The sequence below is a fragment of the Carassius carassius genome, chromosome 34, assembly GCF_963082965.1.
Source record: "Carassius carassius chromosome 34, fCarCar2.1, whole genome shotgun sequence".
Lineage (NCBI taxonomy): Eukaryota > Metazoa > Chordata > Actinopteri > Cypriniformes > Cyprinidae > Carassius > Carassius carassius.
Genome location: NC_081788.1, coordinates 22,353,813 through 22,378,940, shown reverse-complemented (window position 1 = coordinate 22,378,940; position 25,128 = coordinate 22,353,813). Strand labels below are relative to the sequence as shown.

The window sequence follows — 25,128 nt, the reverse complement described above, 5'->3', positions numbered from 1 at the left end:
TGCAAATAAGTAAATTAAAATAAAATAAAGTTTAGGTGTTTTGACTGGTCATCATGTAGACATACAAATGTATAATTTACATTTATGTACATTTACATTTTATAGTACAATAAAAAAAGTATGTGTTGTGACTGGTTATAATGAAGATACACAAATTTAAAACGACGTACAATTTATAGAAAAATAGAATAAACATTGAAAACAGCTAAACATTAAAATAAAAAAATCATCATCAATTACAGGTCATCAAAATGGTCATAAAATTTAGTCTCAGTTACAGTAAGATCAATAAAATGATTTCAATGATGCCCCTTACTAGCTAAATCAAGTAGCAAATCATAATTCATGGTTGTCATGCAAGCTAATAAAATTATATTAATAATTATTATTATTGTGGCATATCTAAGTATAATGGAAAGGAAATGGAAAGTTAATGAAGAAATGTATAAGTAGTCCAACCTGATTATCTATTTACTCCGTTTGCATCCTTCTACATGAATACAGTAAAACATTCTTTCAATGCTGGTCAAAAAGAAACAAAAATATTTAAACAGGGTGAGTAAAGAGTGTGAAAGCTATCTCACATGTTTTTTTTTCTCTCTGTTACACTCTACATACAGTGAGTCAGTGCTGTGCTGTACTAGAGTTAATGGAGCAAGTGTATAACTATTTTACCCCTGACTGCACAACCTCAGGTCATGGCACTTACAAACACAGAGGAATGCTGGTGTGATCTTGGTGGATGAGTGTTCGCTGTCTGGGTTTGCCTGTTGATCCAGACAGTGTATGTAAGGGGTGTACGTCTGCCCATACAGACATGGACAGACACACACAGGTCACTATGAGTCACCTGACTGTACAGGGCAAGGATGACACACACACACAGACACACAAGGACATTTCGGTTAAGGACTTTAAAGGACAAACCTAAACTGCCTCAAATGGCACACGGTTAGTGGTGCCACAACAACAAATACTTTCAAACACTCCCACTTATTTATAAGGTGGCTCACTCATTTGTGTACAAACACAAGATTAACAAAGGGTCTGGATTCGAGCATCACACCCATGACTTGAAATATGCTGTAATCACCAGCAGTTCACCTAGATGCACTTCAATCAACATATTCAATTAAAAACTAAATCAATGCTACAATATATATTTTTTTCTTTTTACTGAATGTGGAACGTGCAGTGCAACCAGAGTCCAACTCATAAAAAAAATGATTATATTTGTTGAATCAAAAACATTTAATCCAACCAGAGTAATCCAATGCATGAAAATATTAATCTAATGAATCAGTTCTTTTTGTTGAATCAAAATATTCAGCACAACCATTGTAGTCTAATTCATGAACAATGACTCTTACATTTTCTCTTTTTGAGATAGTCCTTTAAATGAGTCCTTCAAAACTGAATTGCATAGTTTAGACATAACTGAAATAAAATCTAATTAATCTGACATAGATTTGGAATCACAAAGCCGGTGAATCAAATTTCAATTGAATTGTGTATTAATACCAAATCCTAGGTAGTAAATATCACCATTTTATATTTTCGAGAAAATTTTAGTTATTTAGTTATTTTAGTCGAAAATAACGTTTTTAAAGGAAATTATTAATTGAGCCGGGCAGAAGGAGACTGAACGAAACAACATTGGGTCTAGCAGATTCTCACACTGTTGACAATTATGTTGCTTTCTTGATGAATATTTATTCAAAGCATCCCACGCAGGGGTGCGGACAGAAAAGAGAATGCTGGGACGAGGCAAGAAATGTCATGACTTATCAAATCATCGAGTCAATGTGCCGCAGGGGGACAGAAACCTGTGTTTGCTGTCTGAATATTTCCCACCAAACCACAGACACAAACATTAACACATGCAGGTGAAGATGACTAATTAGCTCAACCCAAGGAAGTGTGGACAGACCCGTCATGACCTGTAACAAAAACATTAACAACTAGTGTTTTTAATTAGGCAGGAAGTTAATATACTATTAAAAGTTGCCACAGAGCGCAGAGATCCACTATTAGGAATAACCTTTCAGATATGCCACTTAAAAACATTATTCACTAGCTTTCAGTTCATTTGAACAGATGGACACATCTTGTTTCAGCACTTTGTAAACGCATTTGTTTGCAGACCTAGCATTGATTTAAACAATCACATACTGCAGGCAGTCATGACACACCAAACTCATATCCTGCCAGCTTTGTGTCGACTTCACAAGCACAGGCTACCGCAAGCTTACATTACACAGCCAGTGAATTGTGCTTTTTCTTCCATGGTTTGTCTGAAACCCAGACAAACACACAGACGCAGCCGGAGTGTCTATTCTTACCACTGTGTGATAGGCCGACTCTAATAAGTCAGACAATGAGTGGTCATCTGCCCCAACATGCCCCTTTTTGTGGCTTAAAAATATTACTTTGAATCTCCCTAATAAAAAGCACCTCTTTGCTAATCAGTCTCTGGTGTAGTGAATTACAAGTAGTGCGCACTGCAACATTTTTGGAAGAACAGAGTTTATATCTTAGAATTTGCCAAAATTAAGCATCTTAGCAGGCAGAATAACTAAGTTGACTATTTTTGCTTCAGGTTCACAGCAAGGAGGCCTTAAATACTCTTTTTTTATCTCACCTCATCTTTGATGTCTTCTTGCTGTTGTGCTGAGAAGATCTCCATGGCTCCCATGAGTGTCACCATGGGATCCACTGTTGTGTTGGCTTAATCACATATAAAAAAAATAAACAACAATCAGATTGTAGCAGACTTATCTAATTTTGCAGTTTTTCATATTTTCACTACAAAATCTCAAAATGTTCAAAATTATTATGAACGCAAACTAATGCCAAAAAGAAATACAACTTGAAATACAAAACAAATACAATTTGTTGTGAGATTTTATAATTAATTAAATCATAATTAATGTTTTTATTAACAATCTAATAATGTCTATTATTTATTTAAATATTTAATGTTTAATTTTGTTCAGTATTGTTAAGTAATATTTAATTTAATATTATATGTACATGTATATACATACACAAACACACTAGGGTGTCAAAATGACTGAAAAACTAAATAAAAATTTTCTATTTATATTATCAAAATTTGAATTATATTCTAATTTAAAAGGCATAATTTCATTTAGGGGGAAAAAGGTTTTGGCTTCTCTCCTGAGGCCTCAAGAGGGCACATCGAGCATAATATTATGCACGTTTCTTTCAAACGTAATAAAATAACACTACTACCTTTGAAGTGCATAATGTTTCAAATAATGTTTATAAACCATACATAATTAATAAAGCTGCTTAATTAGGAAAAAAACAGCACCATGCATGCAAGTTTACTTTAATACAAAGGACCGAAAACCAATCACAAAAGTAGACTACTTTCTTCACTTAAAAACATGATACAGTGGGATGGAGAAAAACCACCATAAAGTCTTGAAACATGTTGTTTAAAAACTTACTAACTTTAAAATTTTACACTGCTTTCTTAACATGGCGCTCTTTCGAATGAGACACAAGTGCAACGCTGATAGATGTCCCTATAGAAAATGTGATAAATATGCGTTCTGTGTGAATGGCTTGGTTTCAGTTTTGACGTAAACAACATCTCCACACTGATGCTCTCGTTTTCCACAATATATTGAATGAACAATGTAGCAGCGCTACATCTAGTGGGTTCAACTTGATAGGCTAACAAAATATTTCATACAAATTAAATAATATAAATCATTATCCACATACTTAAATCCAGTATTTTTTTTTTTACAATTGTTAAATAAAACTACAAATAATTAAATTAACCCTTCACAAGGAGCAGGCTATTCATGACCAAACATAACGGCAAATCTGCCATTTTGTTCGGCAAACAAACCAGACAGGAGAGTAGATTAACGTCAGACAGGAGAGTAGATTAACGTCGAAGGACATGAATTTGAAAAAATGCTGTGCATTGACACACTCATGGTTGAAACAAGATACCTTCTGATATTAATTCATGTTTATTTTGGGCTATAACTAGTAAAGAGGAAGAGATTGTTGATTCACATGCTGCTTAAAATGAGCAGCTACAGCGATCTGTCACAAGAACAAAAATAAAATAAAAATTTCAAAGCTGACACACTCGTAGCAAAAGTACAGTACCAAAAGTATGTCGGACATAGAAACAGTAACTAAGGGATTCGGGTCTTTGCGAAAGGTCAATTGAGTAATTTGGCTCTCCAGAGATTACATAGAACCATGTAACCCTAAAAATTTAGTTAGAAATTAGTAAATATTTTTTTGGAGCAAAATAAAAAAATAAAATGAAATTATATATATATATATATATATATATATATATATATATATATATATATAGAGAGAGAGAGAGAGAGAGAGAGAGAGAGAGAGACACACATATGTACACAGTGCTTGAAAGTTTGTGAACCCTTTAAAAATTTCTATATTTAATAAATATGAACCAAAACAGAATCAGATTTTCACACAAGTCCTGAAAGTAGACAAAGAGAGCTCAATCAAACAATTGAGATGCAGACTGCGAAGAAAGAGTTACTGTTGCCCATTAGGCTAGAAAAGTTTATAAAACCATCTCTAAAGAGTTTGGACTCCACAAAAGTGAGCTCTTGCTACATTATAGTCCTAACTTGATGAGACGCGTAGACAGATCCCCTGTAAAGACCTTGTCTCAGAAGGCCAATGGGACAAGACTACAAGAAACAGATGATTCTTCTGCACAATCTGAGCTTGCTGCAGCCTGGAATTGAACTGCTTGTTTTGTTTGGTCAGAGGAGAATTGGCCCCCCAACTGAGCCCGGTTTCTCCCAAGGTATTTTCTCCATTCTGTAACCGATGGGAGTTTTGGTTCCTTGCCGCTGTCACCTCTGGCTTGCTTAGTTGGGGACACTTCATTTACAGCGATATCGTTGACTTGATTAGAAATAATTGCACAGATACTAATTAAACTGAACCGAGATGAGTGATGAAATCACTGAATTCAATGATGAACTTTCTTTAACTGTCATTTTGCATTATTGACACACTGTTTTCCTAATTAATGTTGTTCAGTTGCTTTGACACAATCTTTTTTTGTGTAAAGCACTATGTAAATAAAGGTGACTTGACAAAACCACAGTCAAACAGATTGTGTACAAATGGAGGAAATTCAAGACCCCTGTTATCCTAAACCAGGAGTGGTCGACCGACAAAGATCACTCTACAAGTAAGACGTGTAATAGTCTGCGAGGTTGCAAAGGATCCTGATGAGTCAATCATCAGGAGAACAATGAATGTCACATTTTAATATGTCTGTCTTTAGTCTCCTCTTCAGCTGGTGAAATTAATATTCAATTGGATTTAAATCTGGAGAATGATTTGGGCAATCTAAGACTTTACATTTCTTTGCCCTGATAAAGTCCTTGATTGAACTGTCAGGGTGTTTTGGGTCATTGTCCTGATCCAATATGAAGTGCTTTTTAATGAGTTTGGTGGCATTTTTTTTTATATATTGGTAGCCAAGATGATTTTGTACCCTTTCAAATTCATTCTGCTACTGCCATCATACATTGTCATCATTAAAATTAATGAGGTCCTGTTCTAGATGCATGCATGCATGCCCATGCCACCAACTCCACCAAGCTTTATAGATGAGGTTGTATACTGAGGATAATTTGCAGTTCCCTATTTCTCTCCACACTTTTGCTTTCCAATTACTTAGATAAAGGTTCATCTTTGTCTCATCGGTCCATCAATTCAGTTCCAAAACTCTACTGGCTCACATTTGTGAAGAATCTTGCCTTTCTATTTCTGGTGCTGATCAGTGGTTTGCATCTTGTTGTGTAGCTTCTGTAATTCTGTGTCAAATTCTCCTGCGGATTGTAGATTGACAGAGCATCACCCCAGATTTATGGCGATTTTAGACATGTATTTTAGGGTTCATTTTCACAACTTTTATGATTTGTCTGTCATCAACTACTGTTGTTTTTTCTTAGCCGATCAGGTCATCGTTGGTTGCTGATATCGCCAGTAGTTTCCAATTTCTCTTGATTTCTCCGCGCCCTTTGTTTTTCCTATAGTTCTAACTGACTTCCTCTTTTCTTTTAGCATCGAAAATTGCTTGCTTCTCTTTCAGAGTTAGCTTCCTCATCTTCATCCTGGTTTGTGTGTGTCATCATTGAATGCAAGACTTAGAATGCAGAAGCAATGGATATAACTGATAAGACATTCCCTGCTTTTAATATCTGAAGAATTAATGCAACAGGACACAGCTGAACACTTAGAAAGACCTGTGAGCAGGCACGTGCACACATAGACATGAAAGGGGGCTTGAGCACCTGCCCTTTTTATTCCTGGAGAGAAAGTGCCCTTTTTTCTGGGATGCTTTTTTTTTCTTTTTGAAAAATAATATATATTTCTGTTTGCACACAGCTTCCCTGTCAAACAAATATATTTATTGAAATATAGTATCTAAATATCAGGTCAGGAGTTCTGAAGCGCTCCCTCTCCCCCGATTGTTAAACCCGATTGTATTGCTTCCGCTAAAGAAAATAGTCCGCTCCGTCTCTACGGTTAGAGTCCATAGCAACGCTCTGTTTTTCATGGCAACGGTCTGTTATACTCCGCACAGCGGTCTGTTGGTTATAACAGACCGCATTCTACATTGGAATTCAACCAAGCCATGTAATAAAATAAGTTAATAAAATAAGCATATATCACCACCAGGTGATATGCTTTAGTTATTTTGTTTATCCTATTTACCTGCATTTCCCTGTCAATTAGATGCAAATGTGCGCATTTTAACTAGTTGACGCCTAATTTGCATACAGAACGTCCCCAGTTATTGACTTACATCAAGTCTTTCCCCCTGAAATTTAGAAATCTAAATTGGTGAATTTAGAAGAAATCTACAGATGCAAACAGATGGAGGATACACTCTAAAAAATGTAGTAAATCTGAGTAACTGCATCTGGTACATTAATAAATAAAACTGAGTAGAAATAAGTTAACATTAAACTTTAAAAATAACAATATTTATAAATTAACTATTTAAGTAATTTAACTTTTTTTATTTCCTCGAAACCTTTATAAAATAGTATTCCATACCACCACAAATACATACATGACATTGGCTTTTATTGAATTTTTACTCAATTATTTTGGTAAGTTTAATTTTAAAGTGTTATGTATTCTGATAACACCAAAATAATTAAAACGATGTAGTGCCTTGTGCAAAAATAAACAAATTATTAGTAAAACACGCCCCTCTGTTTGATGCAGTTATTTAGGTTATTCTAAATATGAAGAGTTCAGATGAAAAATCCTCTAAGTGCCATCTGAAATTTCCTTCAATAATGATCATTTTTATCAAGCTTGTATGTTTATGTTCACTTATTTCACATTACTGGCAATGAAAATTACCTATTAATTGTCATTTAAGTTAAATTAATGAACTTAAATACGAGCTTGAAAAAAAAAGCTCATAAGAAAATTTCAGATGGCACTTAGAGGCTTTTGCATCTGAACTCTTCATATATACATTTACATTTAATCATTTAGCAGACGCTTTTATCCAAAGCGACTTACAAATGAGAACAATAGAAGCAGTCAGGTCAACAAGAGAGCAACAACAGTATACAAGTGCCATGACAAGTCTCAGTTAGTCTAGTATAGAACGCATAGGTAGGTTTTTTTTTTTTTTTTTTAATTATACTTGAAACTAGTAGAATAGAAAATGTTTTCAAAACATGCACATTGTGGAATGGTTTCCTTTGCTTCTCTATAAACCTAGTGAATACTAAGGAGACCCATGGTTTCTGTGAACTGATTATTTTTTAGACATCTTTTGAAAATGAAACAATTGCGTGAGTTTGAGGAAGATAAAATTAATTAACTTTTTAAATTATTTTTTTTTAAAAGGAAGTCAGAGTTGCGTTAATATATATATATTCACTTGAGCCCCTGCCCCTCAAAATGTCTGTGCACGTCCCTGCCTGTGAGGCAACTGTTCCAATACTTATGCTCACATCAGATAGGGAGATGAAACTCTAAAAGTGCTGATCTTCTTAGCTGGTAAAACATCTTTGTGTAGAAATCACCCAATAATAAAATGTGACATTCTGTAGTTTTGTCTCATATTCATCTTTTACTCATATTTACAGATTTCTTGACTCCACAGCAAACTATTTTGTCTTTACTGTTCCAATACTTATGCAGGGTACTATATATATATATGCATAAATAGTATATATACTATATATATATATTTTTTTGTATTTGACTGGGTTCTCTTTGTCTACTTTCAGGACTTGTCATGTTTATGCATAAATTTAGAAATTATATAAATATATATATAAATATAAATAAACTTGCATTTGCTGACTTGTAAATAAACACACCCTTTGGGTTGAAAAAGATGGGTACACTGTAGTCATAAAGGGATGGACATGGTCAGCAACAAAACTCAGGTAGGCTGTGACGTTAAAACGATGCTCAATTGGTACTAAGGGGACCAAAGTATGTCAAACACCATTACACCACCTCCATCAGCCTGAACCACTGAGAAAAGGCAGGATGGATCCATGCTTTCATGTTCTTTAAGTAAAATTCTGACCATACCATCTGAATGTTGCAGCAGAAATGAGCCTGTGTAAATTGTAGCCTCCTGTTCTTATCTGACAGGAGCAGCACCCGGTGTAGTCTTCTGCTGCTGTACCCTATCTGCTTCAGGGTTCGATGTGCTGTGTGTTCAGAGATGGTATTCTGTACACCTTGGCTGTAACGAGTGGTTATTTGAGTTACTGTTGCTTTTCTATCATCTCTAACCAGTTTACCCATTCTCCTCTGACCTCTGACATTAAGAAGGCATTTCTGTCCACACAACTGCCGCTCACTGGATATTTTCTCTTTTTCGGATCATTCTGTAAACCCTAGAGATGGTCGTGAGTGAAAATCCCAGTAGATCAGCAGTACTCAGACCAGCCCATCTGGCAACAACAACCATTCTATGTTCAAAGTCACTGAAATCCCCTTTCTTCCCCATTCTAATGCTCGGTCTGAACTTCAGCAAGTTGTCTTCACCACATCTAGATGTCTAAATGCATTGAGTTGCTGCCATGTGATTGGCTGATTAGCAATTTGTGTTACCAAGCAATTGAAGCGGTGTACCTAATATATATATATATATATATATATATATATATATATATATATATATATATATATATATATATATATATATATATATATACACAGTACAGACCAAAAGTTTGGACACACCTTCTCATTCAAAGAGTTTTCTTTATTTTCATGACTATGAAAATTGTAGAGTCACACTGAAGGCATCAAGGGCTATTTGACCAAGAAGGAGAGTGATGGGGTGCTGCGCCAGATGACCTGGCCTCCACAGTCACCGGACCTGAACCCAATCGAGATGGTTTAGGGGTGAGCTGGACCGCAGACTGAAGGCAAAAGGGTCAACAAGTGCTAAGCATCTCTCGGGGAACTCCTTCAAGACTGTTGGAAGACCATTTCAGGTGACTACCTCTTGAAGCTCATCAAGAGAATGTCAAGAGTGTGCAAAGCAGTAATCAAAGCAAAAGGTGGCTACTTTGAAGAACCTAGAATATGACATATTTTTTTAAAGTTGTTTCACACTTTTTTGTTATGTATATAATTCCATATATAATTCCACGTGTTAATTCATAGTTTTGATGCCTTCAGTGTGAATCTACAATTTTCATAGTCATGATAATAAAGAAAACTTTTTTTTGTGTCCAAACTTTTGGTCTGTACTGTGTGTGTGTATATATATATATATATATATATATATATATATATAAATAATACTAATTACATTCAATTAGAAATTTTGTGCAAAAGAAATTGTGATTTTGATCTGCTAGGCATTACATAAAGTCTACCAATGTCTTGACTGATGAAGTGTTACCTATAATTTTAATTGTAGTTTATTTAGAAGTATATTTTACCTGATATAACATTTAAAACTTCATTTGATGTCCGTTTGCCCATGACAATTAAAAGTAATGGGAACTGGTCAGTCTTGTATGTCCGAATGGTCTGTGCAACAACACTGCCAAAGTGTCTTGTACACATCGTGAGTAGCCTAGAAAGAGAGTGAGAGAAAAGAGAGAGAGTCAGTAATTTAAGTGGACAGTGGAGAGACAGCCAGTGAAACTCCCCTGAACAATCACTGAGCTTAATAAGAGTACACAGCTCATCATATTAAGAGACTTTAAAACCAATTCTGCTCTCTGCTCAGAAGATGGTCCTTCTCCAAACACTCCCCCAGTCTGAATTAGTATTCAATTCCTGCTGCACCGAATTTGATAGCGCAGAGAGGATTTCTTATTCCATTACAAAGACAGAACTTTAAATTAACGTTTCACTGAAGGAAAAGGGTAGCAGGCAGACTCAGAGAGCTCGCAGTAAATGTCATAATATTAATGAATTGCTATAGAGGGAATGCAAATATAGATTAGCTTCTCTCTTCTTTTAATAACATCGGCTTTAATAACTGGAAAGTAAAATAGAGAAAAGATGGAACACACTAGAGTAAGGGGCCATGGCCAGTGTGGGAGGGAAGAAATGAAAAAAATAATTTCACCCTGTTATCAGAGAACTTATACTATATATATATATATATTTATAAGTTGCATCAGAGGAGATGAGTGAGCACTTTTTGGACTCTAGGGCATATTCAGACTGGCATACTACCTATAATTTATGAAATAGTATTTAGTATGTACAGGTGCTGGTCATATAATTAGAGTATCATCAAAAAGTTGTTTTATTTCACCTATTCCACTGAAAAAGTTAAACTTGTATATTATATTCATTCATTACACACAGACTGATATATTTCAAATGTTTATTTCTTTTAATTTTGATGATTAAAACTGACAACTATGGAAAATCCCAAAATCAGTATCTTAGAAAATTTGAATATTGTGAAAAGGTTCAATATTGAAGACACCTGGTGCCAAACTCTAATCAGCTAATTAACTAAAAACACCTGCAAAGGCCTTTAAATGGTCTCTCAGTCTAGTTCTGTAGGCTACACAATCATGGGGAAGACTGCTGACTTGACAGTTGTCCAAAAGACGACCATTAACACCAAAACCCATTCAAAAATGTGGGGAGATTCACACAGTGGACTGCAGCTGGAGTCAGTGCTTCAAGATCCACTACGCACAGACGTATGCAAGACATGGGTTTCAGCTGTCGCATTTCTTGTGTCAAGCCACTCTTGAACAACAGACAGCGTCAGAAGCTTCTCGCTTAAAAAAGGAATGGACTGCTGCTGAGTGATCCAAAGTTATGTTCTCTGATGAAAGTAAATTTTGCATTTCCTTTGGAAATCAGGGTCACAGAGTCTGGAGGAAAAGAGGAGAGGCACACAGTCAATGTTGTTTGAGGTCCAGTGTAAAGTTTCCACAGTCAGTGATGGTTTGAGGTGCCATGTTATCTGCTGGTGTTGGTCCACTGTGTTTTCTGAGGTCAAAGGTCAAAGCAGCCATATACCAGGAAGTTTTAGAGCACTTCATGCTTCCTGCTGTTGACCAACTTTATGGAGATGCAGATTTCTACCAGTACCTAGTTTAAGGACCATGGTATTCCTGTTCTTAATTGGCCAGCAAACTCGCCTGACCTTAACCCCATAGAAAATCTATGGGGTATTGTTAAGCGGAAGATGGGATATGCCAGACCCAAGAATGCAGAAGAGCTGAAGGCCACTATAAGAGCAACCTGGGCTCTCATAACACCTGAGCAGTGCCACAGACTGATCTACTCCATGCCACGCCGCATTGCTGCAGTAATTCAGGCAAAAGGAGCCCCAAATAAATATTGAGTGCTGTACATACTGTACCAACATTTCTAAAAATCCTTTCTTTGTATTGGTCTTAAGTAATATTCAAATTTTCTGAGATACTGAATTTGGGATTTTCCTTAGTTGTCAGTAATAATCATCAAAATTAAAAGAAATAATCATTTGAAATAAATCGGTCTGTGTGTAATGAATGAATATAATATACAAGTTTCACTTTTTGAATGGAATTAGTGAAATAAATCAACTTTTTGATGATATTCTAATTATATGACCAGCACCTGTATACTCTGTGCAGAAATTATTCAGAATGCACTACATGGAATAATATATTTCCAATCAAATGCAATCCACCATTTCCAATGTGATGATTAAAGCAGTAGCAAGGTCATCCATAATCTCATCCTTGACTCATTACTTGCAATTACTAGAGTTAGTTATGTTAAAGTTGAGACACAACATGGTTATTTTCCAGCTTAGCATACTGCAATTTAAAACTCCCTTTAAAAATAGTATGTAACAAGCATTATGATGGCATTCTATTCTGAAAAAGTTAAATATACACTAATGAAAAAATATACACTACTGTGGGGTTATTGGGGTTAGTTTGAAAGAAATTAATACTTTGATTAAGCAAGGATGCATTAAATTATTCAAGTTTATATTTCCAAAAACAATTCTATCCATCAAAGAATTCTAAAAATGTATCACTCTTTCCACAAAAATATAAAGCAGCGCAACTCTTTTCAACATTGATAATTAATAATAAAATGTTTTACTTAAGCAACAAAGCAGCGTATTGATTAAATGATTCTGAAGAATGGAGTAATGACTGCTGAAAATTCTACCTCTGGAACCCTATTGCTGTGGTCAATTTAATAATATTAGCGTACAAAATGCTACTAGAGTGCTACAGGTTAACAGGACAGCGGGCAATCTCTCTTCTGTGTAACTTTACAGTGCAGTATTACAGATAACTAGATTCCACAAAGCAAAAAAAAAAACAACATACAAATCACACTTGCGTTTCCAGAGGTCCCATCAGGCATTGCAGTTGGCCATTCACTGTCACATCAGTGATGCGTAAAGAAATCTTGAAAAATGTTAAGAGTTTTCAAAGGACCTCAGGGGAGTTATTTCTGATTTTAGTTAGTAACACCAGGTGTTTCAAGCATCTCATCATGAACGGCTTTGTAATTGGAGTGACATGCTCTCATCTCCTTCTCATCCCTCACTCAAGTCACACACTCTTAAGTGTGTGAACCATAATATTTCCCCATTGCCTGAACCGACCGAGGTGTGGCACAGTATCAGACCATCTGCTGGGGCCACAGGGCATGCACTGCTCTATGACTGAGAAAACAGTTTCTCGATCACAATGATCATGATACTGTGCACAACTGCACAGCAACTACAAACAGAATTCAAAGACTTTTCAAGGGGTTTTTAAATACTTGTGTTAGTTTACATCATATGAAAACATTGTCTTCACTCTAAGCCTCACCAAATATTATTTTTTTTACTTTTAATCATCCACAAAGCAAAAATTTGTCAGTCTGACTGATTAGAGAGGCAACAGCCTACCAGTCCTCAACAAGTCACATGATTTGAGGTATAATTTAAACTATGGCAAAACAGGAAAGGTTACACTCCAAAATGTTATACTTTGGTTGAGGGATTTTGAAAATACTAAGCACATAGCTAGAAACTTAGCCTTGTGGACATCTCTAGCACTTTTAATGACCAAGATTACGTGTTTCTTTCCTGATTCCACTCTACTATTGTCTTTTCACAATTGTTCTTTTAAATTAGGCACAAAAAAAAGGTCAGTAGGAACAATAATAGCTTATACTATTTAAATGGTGTGAATCTTTGGCTTGAGAACTTGAATTCACAGGTTTTGGATTTCAATACAAAATCAGATTTGATTAAACAACAATTCAAAATAGTATTTTTTAAAAAGCATTAACATACTTCCCCCAAAGCAACTTACTGGGTAGAAAAAGGAAAATAATAATAAAGACAATCTTTCTTCAGAATTTTTGCTGTAGCAAAAGAAACTACTGCTTACAGCACTGTCAATAAATCAGCCATATGAATCATCAGGATTTGACGATTAAAAAAAAAAAAAACTTTGTATCTGCAAGAATGCACTGTCAAATTGTGACCTGCAGCTTTTTCCTACGTATACCTGTAACAAAGAACACCTGTAGCACCTGTGGGTGCTAATTACATTCACTGTAATTACATTTGGGCTCTGAATTAATGCACAATTATGCTGAGAGTCTATGTGATCGGTGTCAGTGATTAGTGAATTCACAGGCTTCATTCACAGATTTAGCTTTGTAAAAAAACTGCCAGTCACCATCCACAATCACCTACCAGTCAGGCCTGGCTCGGGAGCGTGAGAATAAGATGTGTATGTGTATGAGTAGGTCAGTGTATAAGGATGTGGGATTTTGTGTGTATGTGTGTGTGTCTGTTCGCATTATGAATAGCCCCAGATGTTGCCCGCCTTTAATCTGTGCTAGAAAGGCTCAGCTGGGGCAAAAACCAGAAGGGGAGGTAGAGGGGTATTGAGGTAAGACTGGACTGAAGGAGCCCCTGCAGAAGCAGGTCACTAGCTGGTCTTTCTCTTACCATCCACTCCGGAGGGAGGCCTTTAGGGTGAAGCCTACTGGAAGGAAAAGTAGAGGCCTGCTCAGAAGCAAGGCCTGCTGGGACCAATCAAGTATCCATCTGCTACCTGACCACTTCTCCCTTTTTCTCTCTCTGTTCGTTTTATTTTCTGGCCTTTCATCTTAATTTTGCTCGCTCTGTTTGCACCTGAAGCAATCTGAGATATAGCTTCGTACAGTTTACTCAGTGTCTTGGAAACAAAGCACATTTTAAACAGGACAAAGGATTATTTTTGCAATCTTAATACTACTTCGAGTGTATCTTTCTTTTGCTTCCAAGGGTCAAAAGTTGCATTTGACCAAAGACAAAGCATAAAACCACCATCACTGCCATCTTGAAATGAAGACATTCTGAGGAGTGTGCTCTATGATGGCTGTGTGTCTAACTGACCCTTTAACGGGGCAGATTAGTGTGGACTGCCCAACCGGGGCCTCAGTGAGCAAACACAACATCTTTTGTTAAAGCCCTCTATGAGGAGAGAGTCAGAAGAGGAGAGGGGGGAAGGAAGAAATGCCTCTCATTAAGAGATCATCCATTTTGAGTGTGAAAATGCTTCAGATCGCTACAGTTCTGGATGGTTTGACTGCCACTGTTAGTGCATGCGATGAGAGAGATGAAAGGAAGAAATATGCTAAATAGTGTTACCTGGCTTTATTAGCTTCTTTAGTAACGTCCCAGGCCCATGTGATGAAGTTATGGCTTAGATATGACATCATGGAGCCTGCACACATCATCTTAGAGCAGAACAGATTACTGAGGATACTGTCGTCATTGTGGAGGTAGATGGCCAGCAGTTTTCTCTGAGAGACAAAAGTACAACATATACAAACAGTCAGGTATCATATGAATTAAAGATTAATAATCCTTAACAATTCATTTAATAATAATGTTTTAGTAAAATTTTTAAATTAGAAAAACAACTGCTGCCCTCAAGAGTCTGTGGCCAAATGATGAAATATTTTTGGGAAATTTGATTTCATTTGTTTTATCTGTTCTGAAGTTGTTTCAAATAGGCACTGATGGTCACAAAAGGTATTCCATCCCCAACATCTAATTAGCAGAAAAACATGAAAATGGAATAATACGAAAATATATATAAAAAAAATTTATATATATATATATATATATATATATTCTTTTTTTTTTTTTTTTTTTTTTTTTTTGAGAACTGTTAAAGAAAAAAAAACATTTCCAACCCTTCAAATAGCTGCACTGAATTTAAAGAGAGACATTTACTAATTTATAAAATATTGCTCACACAGAGGTCATTCCATTCCCACATCCAGTTTGCAGAAAAAAAGCATGAAAACTGAAGCCTGAATGGCCATTTCCACTACCTATGAAGCCAGAACCCATCTAATCCCGGCTCACTGATCCACCCTTATTTCATGATTCACCATCAGGTTTCTGAGCGCTTTAATGCCACTAATGCTTCACCAGGGTCCACAAGAAGAAAAAGACAGCAAGTGCCCTCCCCACACACCCTGAGCAAAACAAACATCCAAACCAAATCAAACTGATGCAGGCTAAATCAAACTTTCCCTGAAAAACAAAAACCGAACAAATCACTTTATTTGTTTTGCATCAAATGCCAGTGCCCTACTTCCACCGTCGCAGGTTAGCACAGGAAGCACTGCTGATGTCGACGCACATCTAAACCCACAGATATTTACGTCGTCAGACGGCGCTCACTCGCATAACCCAACAACTAATAAAAAAAATAAATAAAAAAAGGACACCACCACAAACATGAAAGGTTTCGCCAAACAAGGCAGGGGAATAAAACCCACCGAATTGCATAACAACTCTGAACGTTTCCTTAAGATCTGACCCCCAATGGTTCATCAAATGCAGCAGGAGGGATTTTTCAACAGTCCAATGGTGAAAAAAACATAAGCAAAGCATGGAGAGAAATGAAGGAGGGTGTCAACAAAGGAGAGAAAGTTGGACACTACGAAGGTGTGTATGGAAGGAGAACTGAAGGAGTGCTGCTGTGTTTGCACAGTGATTAATGCTCTCGAATGAGCCGCACGGCTCCTGGTGGGACAGTGCTCAGACCTCTTTCACTAGCCTAATTCAAGGCCCTGAAAAGATTAAACACTCATGCTGGGAAGACAAGCAAATGGGATCTGGAGAGAAGGCAAGATTTTAACCGTCAAAAACTTAAAGGGTGATGGATGAAAACCAGACAAACTTTTCCAGTCATCTCATGCAGTCTAACCTAAAACTGACATGGCTGTTTCAGTACTGACTGAACTTATTCACTCTGAGCTGAGAAAACGTTTTGACCTTTTGAGGCCTCTAAAATTTCATTGAAGAGGTGGGGAAAAGCTACTCTCGTTAATAACAGTCTTTTGTCAGCTCCCTCGTTTCACGCCCCTCCATTACCCACAGTCACTCCTATCTACTTTCATCCTATTGTTTTCTCCTCCTTTCTTTCCCTCGTTTTTGTGGGGCTTTTCTTAGCCTGCAGAAATCAGCGCTCAGTCCAAATTACTGGGCCTGTTCTGGGTAAGAAACTGACCCAAAAGAGCTCTTTCTGTCACCTCGAGTCACCCCCCCCCCCCAGCAGCAAATGGTGAGGAGGAAAGGGTAGAGACGCAAGAGGAACAGGGGAGGAGAGGACAGTGTGAGGGAGGTGGGTAGAAGGAGAGAGAAAGCTGATCTGTCCTGTGAGTGGTACAGTACTAGCTTTCACACAGTTGTCTGAAAGTGAGGAATTCCCAGGTTAACTTTAGACATGTGAGCCAGTGTTGCAGCAGCGGGACCACAAAACATGTTTATCTACTTAGTGAAGGCCTATTCACATGAAAAAACAAAGGTGACTTGGTTTTAAAATGAAACAATGTATCTGTTTATACTCCTTTACACAAATTAGTAATTATTTTTTCAGATACAAGTCATATAAAAAAAAAAAATCAATCAGATATAGAAATTTGGAGGGTGGCGGAAATATGCTAAATTATTATAATTTTTTTTTTACTTTTTTTAGTTGCATCAAAATTGATGTGAACAAGCCTTGAGATTGAATTTACCTAATGAAAGGCTCAAGACATGCTAACCACCTCGAACAAAGCATTTGCTTTTAGTAACAGTGTCTTCCAAAAGCACAAATAATCCAGAATTAACGTGACTAAAAAAATGAATTGAAATGTAATGCAGCACAAATCACATCTAATCAAAACATATTCAATTTTTAAAGTTAAAAAAATGCTCATAATTTATTAATCAAAATGTTATAACTTGATCTTTCAGTTAAACAAACTTCTCTAGTAATTAATTCCACTGAAACATGCCACTTTTTATACAGTCGTTTGAAAGCTCGCATTCAGATCTGCCTCCATCCAATCATCAACCAAGTCACCTGCTCTACAATTTTTATTTTTCCAATAATCTACTTCACTTTGATGTACATCACAATACAGTCTGTTGCTAATTCCATTACATTGTGAATTTAAAAATGCGCTATTAATAGGGATTCTGGACCAATGAGATTTCACTGTGGGGCGGAGCTACCAATGCAAGACTCCAAAAACAGAAATATATGACGAGCGGCAAAATGCCCTGCTAATGATATTAACATCATGTTATATTTTATGATGTAAGAAAGTTTTTGTCTTACAGGACTCCTGGAGTCTGGTCACACTTCTACTGACTGAAAAAAAAAATTTGATTTTTAAAATTATTTTCAAGGCATTCTGTTGGTGGCTGCACCTGCTCCATAGTAATACTAGTTACACAGACGATCATACTTCTCTTGTAAAAGATATTGTGAAAGGATGTTTTTAATTACAGGCGATGTGTATGTGCTGGAGGAGGGAGAGATGTTGAAAGTAAACATTCTCTTTTGGCTGTAGGAAAGCAAACATTGGGAAAATGAGGAGTTCATATTACTGCTCTTTCTTGACCTGTATTAGAGTGCTTTAACAGATGGCACTTACAATACTATGAGGGATTCTCCAACCAAAACAGAACAATAATAAAGTAATAATAATAATTTTGTTGCATTATCAGAATTTAGCTTTGAGAGTTACCTGTATGTAATACAACTCTTAAAGCGACTTAAAAATCATTATTTCTGTCATATGTCACTCCAAAACCCACTTATATTTCTTCCAGAGGAAAAAAAAGTTTTGAAGAGGATAAAAAAGCTTCTCTCATGAAGGTGCCACAAAGAAGAAAAAATAAGAAGAAAAAAATTCACCTTTTGTGTTCCATGGAATAAAAAATAATAAAGTTTTAGAACAACATGAAGGTGATAAAATATAAAACATTTTCATTTTTGTGTGAACTATTTCTTTAAACTAGACAAGAACGTCAATGTTGCATTAGAAGATAACTTCTAGAAGATAACTGGCAATACTGACAAGTCAAAAAATTATTTTGATCGATATTTATTTGATCGATTAATTATTTGGATCAATATTTAAAAACAAGAGTCATTTTTCAGTTTTCAGCTCTCCTGTTATAACAGCAGTGTCAATTACATGAAGTCCTTCAGGTGTCAGAAATCTCAACTCTATTTCTCACAAATCACTTCATCACAGAGACTCCACTATGAAGCTCATGCATGAAAAACCCATGAAGGGTTCGAAGGAGCTATGAATTATGATGGCCGTCTTTGTGCGGGAGGCAGAGGAGAGTTAGCGTGATTAGCTAGATGTTAAGGGGATTTGTGATGAGGCCTGTGTGCTGATGGGTGGCCTGACACAAGAGTCATCTGCTGATCCTCCAGCTGAACTCCACAGCCTCCAACATTTTCATTAAGTATGGATTGGGAGCATCTCCCACTTCAGAAACACTTCATCACATGTAGTGTTTTACTTAGTGATTAGCCTCTCAGGCCTGCGAGAGAGGGGAACAAGTGCCCTCAGAAAAACCCATCCCACACATGCACACGTGAACATGAAACGTTTACAGCCACAGCTAAACAACCTACAGTTAATGAGAAGACTGGCTGACTGAAAGGTGGAGAACAAAGTAGTTTGTATGAATGGGTTTGCTGAATGCTTCCCTTTTAGAATCCTATTTTATTGGTCTTTGTTTTGCAATCCTATATGGTGACCTATACTGCATCAGTGTTTCCCATTAACCGCCTAGACTCTGGCAGCCTTGCACAATCTAATGAACTGAAAATATTTTTACACTTCTGATAATAAAATAAGAGGTTTTGCACTATTTGCAAAGGCTCTGTCAATCAAACCAAAATCATAAGAAGTGTTTTAATTAAATATATAGTCTGTTGCACGGCATTTTTGAAAAAGAAGTGTGCACTTTACTCAAGTGATCAGCTCGTGATCTGATGTTTTAGATCAGAGTGCTTGTGTTGTCATGTTAACATGCATGTGGGAATGCAATTGGCACCAGTTATGCGTTATTTTCACATTTGTAAAATTTCCAACATATTTGTGGTCATATGATTAAAGCATTTCACAAGATTTGTACTGTAAAAAATTGTTTTATGCCTATATTGTAATTGTTTTGCTACCACTTTAAAGTCCAGCTACAAATCAAAAACTTTTACTCTGTTCAGTTTGGACACTAAAAATATTGAATATTGAACTTTAATATCGAACTCTCAATGTGCACCAGACTGAGGCATTTAACTTCAAAATAAACAAAATTTTCATCCGGGGGTGGCTGACCCAACTAGATGGACGAAGGTCAATACCCCCCACCCCCCCACACACCATTTTCTCTCAAAATCTTGTGGGAAACACGTCATAAATAACTAATACCAAAATCTAGTGGTTATCTTAAAATACACCAAGTCATTTGGGAATTTCCTGTACCGGAACAACATTTCAGGTGATGTCGCTCCATTTTTAGAAATTTCTATTCATCTTTCCTAATTTTTACTCAAGAGTATTTTTTTTTAATGATGCATACCTTAAATATGTCCTGTTAAATCATTCCTAAAAATAAATGCTCTGGCTCAAGCCCAAAAAGAGAACAACTGTGAATGCCATACTACAGAAGTGCACAAGGATAAAAGAGTGAAAATGTTTGACCCGTAAAGAAAAACACTGACTCTCTGCTAGCGAGGAACACAGAAGGTCATCTCTTCTTCTTCTTACATTAGTTGGTTTTTATTGACACACTGAACTGTCTCCTCGGGGGAGAACGGCGGCCATATTGTGCCTGTGATGAGGAGAGGAGGAGATCAGCTGGGCTGCAAGCAAGAAGCCATTCCAGCCCGCTCCTCATGCTCAAAAACCCCCTGAATATCTTGCTGCATCCTCCCAGTCTAATAAGACCGTAATCCACACAAGCTGTCAGTTGATACAAGCCTCCTTATGAGGACACAGCGGGAAAACCAGTGCAAAGCTGTTCTAAATAAAGCTTCAGCTGTTCAAATGGGAAACGGAAATTTGATGGGGATTTATCATGATGAGAGGGACAGTTCTGCCAATCAAAAGTAAGCGTTTTTATATACCTGTGCATATGACTCTCAGAAGAAATGTTAGAGTCTGGTAGTGCATGTGCTTATACAGTATACAGGCAATGTAGGTTTTTGGAATCTGGCTCCGGTCATTTCATGATCCCTATCATTTTCCTATAATTTCCAGTACCTCCTCCGACACCATTAATAAAATAAAATACAATACAATAGAATAGAATAGAATCAATCATTTGCAATGAAAAAGCAAATTACTCAAAAAAAAAAAAAAATTAAGAAATAAAAATAAATAATGATAGATATTATATATTATAAATTTACTGATTGGTAAGTTTATACTCACATCTCTGGCTTTTCCGTAAAAGGCCTCTTGACATGCTGCTTCCAAGGATCCGATGTAGAACACAGGATCGAAGTCGCCATATCTACAAAACATACATGCACACACTAAGCAAATATCCCACACAAATAAGCAAATACCAAACATCAGAGTAACTATTTACAAACATTAAAAACATCTTATTCAAAACCAGCAGTGCTGAAAAAATTGTGTACAAGACACCGCATACTAAACTACAAAGAAATGGCGTTTATGTTTGATTTTCTCTCATGAAATTGAATTACAAATGTTACTTTGTCCAGGGATCTCACCTTCTAGAGAATTCAGCAGTAAAGTGCAGTAAGGCATCACCCTCATTTTCACTGTTCTCTGGCACTGAGGGAAGATGAAGGAATATATCATTACAGATATCTTGTAAAGACCATTCCTTCATGGTCAACCCCAGATGAAATGACACCGTATAACTTACTCATCGGAGACTTTCGACAGCTCGAGCTGCCCATTGCTAAGATTTCAGATTCATCTACACCAAGCTCAGGTGCATCCTCGAAATCATCTCCGTCACTGTCACTGACCATGTGGACATCTGTGCACTGTAAACACAGACACAGAGGCAATTTCTTAAAAACAATTAATTTGACACAACAAGAGATGCACTATTTATATGTGATCAAAACCAGTGAATTAAAACAGGGATCTAATCCAAAACGTACTTAAACATTTCTAAAATAAATACGTACATACATTAAAAACTAATCTCTCTCTCACTCTAAATTGCTTCATTGTCAACTGTGGCATGAACGACTATATTTATATATATTAAAATAATGCATTTAAGATGACAATATCAAACCCTATTTTAAGTCAAATTCAAATAAATAAAAAAATGTATAATTGTAAAATTTCAATAACATACCTAACTTCAATTAAAGGTATTTGTGTATAAAATCAGGGAAAGAATATTATAATCCTGCCAATCACAATAGCAAAAGCGTCAGTGTCAGCCAGATATGCCTATAATAGTGACCGCCCAATTAAAACTATATTAGTTCTTAAAATAGTTCCCATTTTAATTCTACTTTGGGGACCAAACCTAATATGAACTGTGCAGAGAATGTAATAGTTGCCAATCTGTTGAAAGTTTGCCATAAGACTTAAAACACAGGGGCAATTCTGGCTGCATTGTTATGCCTGGCAACTCGACAGCTATCCCTGTGCCCACTACATGTTATTTCATCAATTCAGACTGGGACTGCATTTCTATTCCAACAATGAGTTTCTCATTAAAAATAAAAAAGGCAATCATTTATCCATTTTGGCTGAGCCGAGCAGTCTAATTAAGAATCCCACAAAACATTAGAATTGCCAAAACTGGCACCAAATGCTGGCTTTCAATATGTTGAAAAACTAAAAACAAAAACAGCAGAAATGAAATGAAATGCATAGACGTACAAATGATGAGAAAAACAGATCTTCATGGTTCTCATCTACAAGTAAATTACATGAGATCTGCCACTATTTGTGTGGTGTGGTAGTATTGATGTGCATTCAGCTTTACCTCATCTGTCTGGTCCACCGTGAGCGCAGGGGAAGATCTTCTGCACACAGTCAGGTGGTGGCAGGGATAACTGATTCCACTGGCGGCCAGAGTAATCTGCGCAAATAAAAATCATTTTTGAATTGTTGAAACTTTTTGCTGTTTGTTTGAACTACACAAACTGTTTTTGTTAATGAAAAGACCATTGCTTGAAATAATATAAATATATCATAGCTAACATTTATGAAGTTACCATTTTGGGTTAGGAACATCAAGAGGAGCCAACAACGATAGAATTTTGGGGTGAACTATCTCTTTAAGACAGCTTTTCCCAGTAAAGTTTGCACTGACCACCAATATTCATTGACAGCGCAGGGTTTCTCTGGCTCATGATAGAGGTACTGTCAGTTTGGCACTCTAAAGAGCATCACATGCAGCATACGCTTTTGAAGGCCTGCGTACCTCATTAACTCTCAGGCTAGAGTGGAAATGTCAGCAGCTCTCCACACTACAGGGACTCATTACAGACCAGCACCCCCCACACACACACACTTAACTCCTTGGAGCGAAAGCGCCGAGGTAAATTCTCTCGACACTTATCTTATCTGACATTACCAATTACACACTATAATCACAGTCTGTTTTTACATATTAATTTCCAATACCAAAATGACAACAGTGGTCTATACTTTATACCAACTGTAATGATAACATACTTGTATTACTTACAGAGACAGCCCTTATCCGGTCATAACCCTGCCTAAAATAGCCTAAAAGACAGACACATCAGGAGAAACTCAAAATGAGACAAAGAGAAAGATGCATAGCTGACTGCAGGGGGCTCTGGTGCACTTTTATTTTTATGTGTTTTTAGAGAGATTTTTGGTTTAATTAGAACAACATTTCTACCAGTTTATCACCTACTTAGGTGGGACTCAAAAGAAATGACACCTAATAACACAATTTTACACAACAGGAAATAACAGCCTTCACATGTAAACGACTTGATCTAATTGATAAATTGTAAATTATTATTATTAAAAACTGCACATCAAATGTTTAAACAAAAATAACCAGCAATAAAACAAGATATCTCTAACCTCTAACTTTACTTAATTTAAAAAAAAAAACTTTCACTTTCATTAAATTAAAAATCTGCCAAGGCCTAGCCATTATGAAATACGAGTATGCTGGGGATGAATCTTTAGTTTTTAAAAAAAATATATATATATATATTGTATTCTACAAAAATAAAGGATAAGTTTAACAAATTTGAAACATACCAAGATGTTACGTCTTGGTATTGATTAACAGACAGAACAGATTAAGTGTAAAGAAGCTTTGGTTTAAGCGCCATAATATCCCATAATGCAACTCAGAGAGGATTTCAAAATGTGTCAAGTACTTCAACAGGGTGCTAACTCCCCCAAAACACACAAACACACATCGCACTCTATCTTTCTTTGTGACGGCCCACACAGAGAGTAGAATCACAGACAGTGTTTCTCTTCTACAAGGACTAATTAAAGACAGACTGCCTTTACAGAGACAATGTACAGTACTGTTGGGTGACACAAGCAAAAGCACTGTCCAAACATCAAGCATGTTCTTTTTGCAGGAGGATCAGAGTGTCGGAGGCCAGATAAAATGTAGAACTAGGGAGGAAATCATAGGGAAGAGAGGGGTAAATTGTGCCACTACTGAAGGTGCCTACAGAGTCATAATCAAGTCTTTCATAGCGGTTTTCAACCTCTATCTAACCTAAAATATTGTACCTTTAAAGACTTCTATATGTAAATGACCTATGTTGTGCAAACCTCCACATTACATGTTGGATCAACAGTTTGGGGTCAAGATGCCTTAAACTGAACAGATGTTGATACACCAATTGTTACCTTTGCATATTTATAAGGATAGTTCACCCAAAAATGAATTCTGTCACCATTTACTGACACTTTTGTTGTGTCAAACATGTATGACTTCTGTGGAACACATGAATGATATTTTAATAGCCACTGATGTCCCTCATTGTCTCAGCCCTCAACCCTGGACCCTAATGACCTGCACTAATTAGACCCAAAAATGTATTAATAAATAATAATAAAAAACCTATACAAAACTATACAAAATAATTTCATGTAGGTTTTCAATGGCATGAAATGATGAAGTTATGACAGAATTTTCATTTCTGGGTGAACTATCCCTTTAATGTGCTCAATGACGATATATTTTTCCAGTCAGGAATGTGAATGTTACAGTATATTTACATATTAAATAACTTATCTTAAAACAAACAAGTTAAATCCTGTTTTCCAAGA

At 36.3% G+C, this 25,128-nt stretch overlaps 1 protein-coding gene across 1 annotated transcript in view; it reads right to left on the bottom strand.

Annotated features, from left to right (window-relative positions):
• Positions 1-25,128, bottom strand: part of LOC132114759 (FAS-associated factor 1-like) — a 76,138-nt gene that overhangs the window by 13,853 nt on the left and 37,157 nt on the right. The window contains exons 9-15 of the mRNA XM_059523074.1: positions 22,832-22,927; positions 21,743-21,866; positions 21,585-21,648; positions 21,277-21,358; positions 15,179-15,333; positions 9,996-10,132; positions 2,642-2,727 (exon numbers count right to left, since the gene is read on the bottom strand). Of these exons, the coding sequence (XP_059379057.1) occupies positions 2,642-2,727; positions 9,996-10,132; positions 15,179-15,333; positions 21,277-21,358; positions 21,585-21,648; positions 21,743-21,866; positions 22,832-22,927 (744 nt within the window). The remainder of the gene's footprint in view (positions 1-2,641; positions 2,728-9,995; positions 10,133-15,178; positions 15,334-21,276; positions 21,359-21,584; positions 21,649-21,742; positions 21,867-22,831; positions 22,928-25,128) is intronic.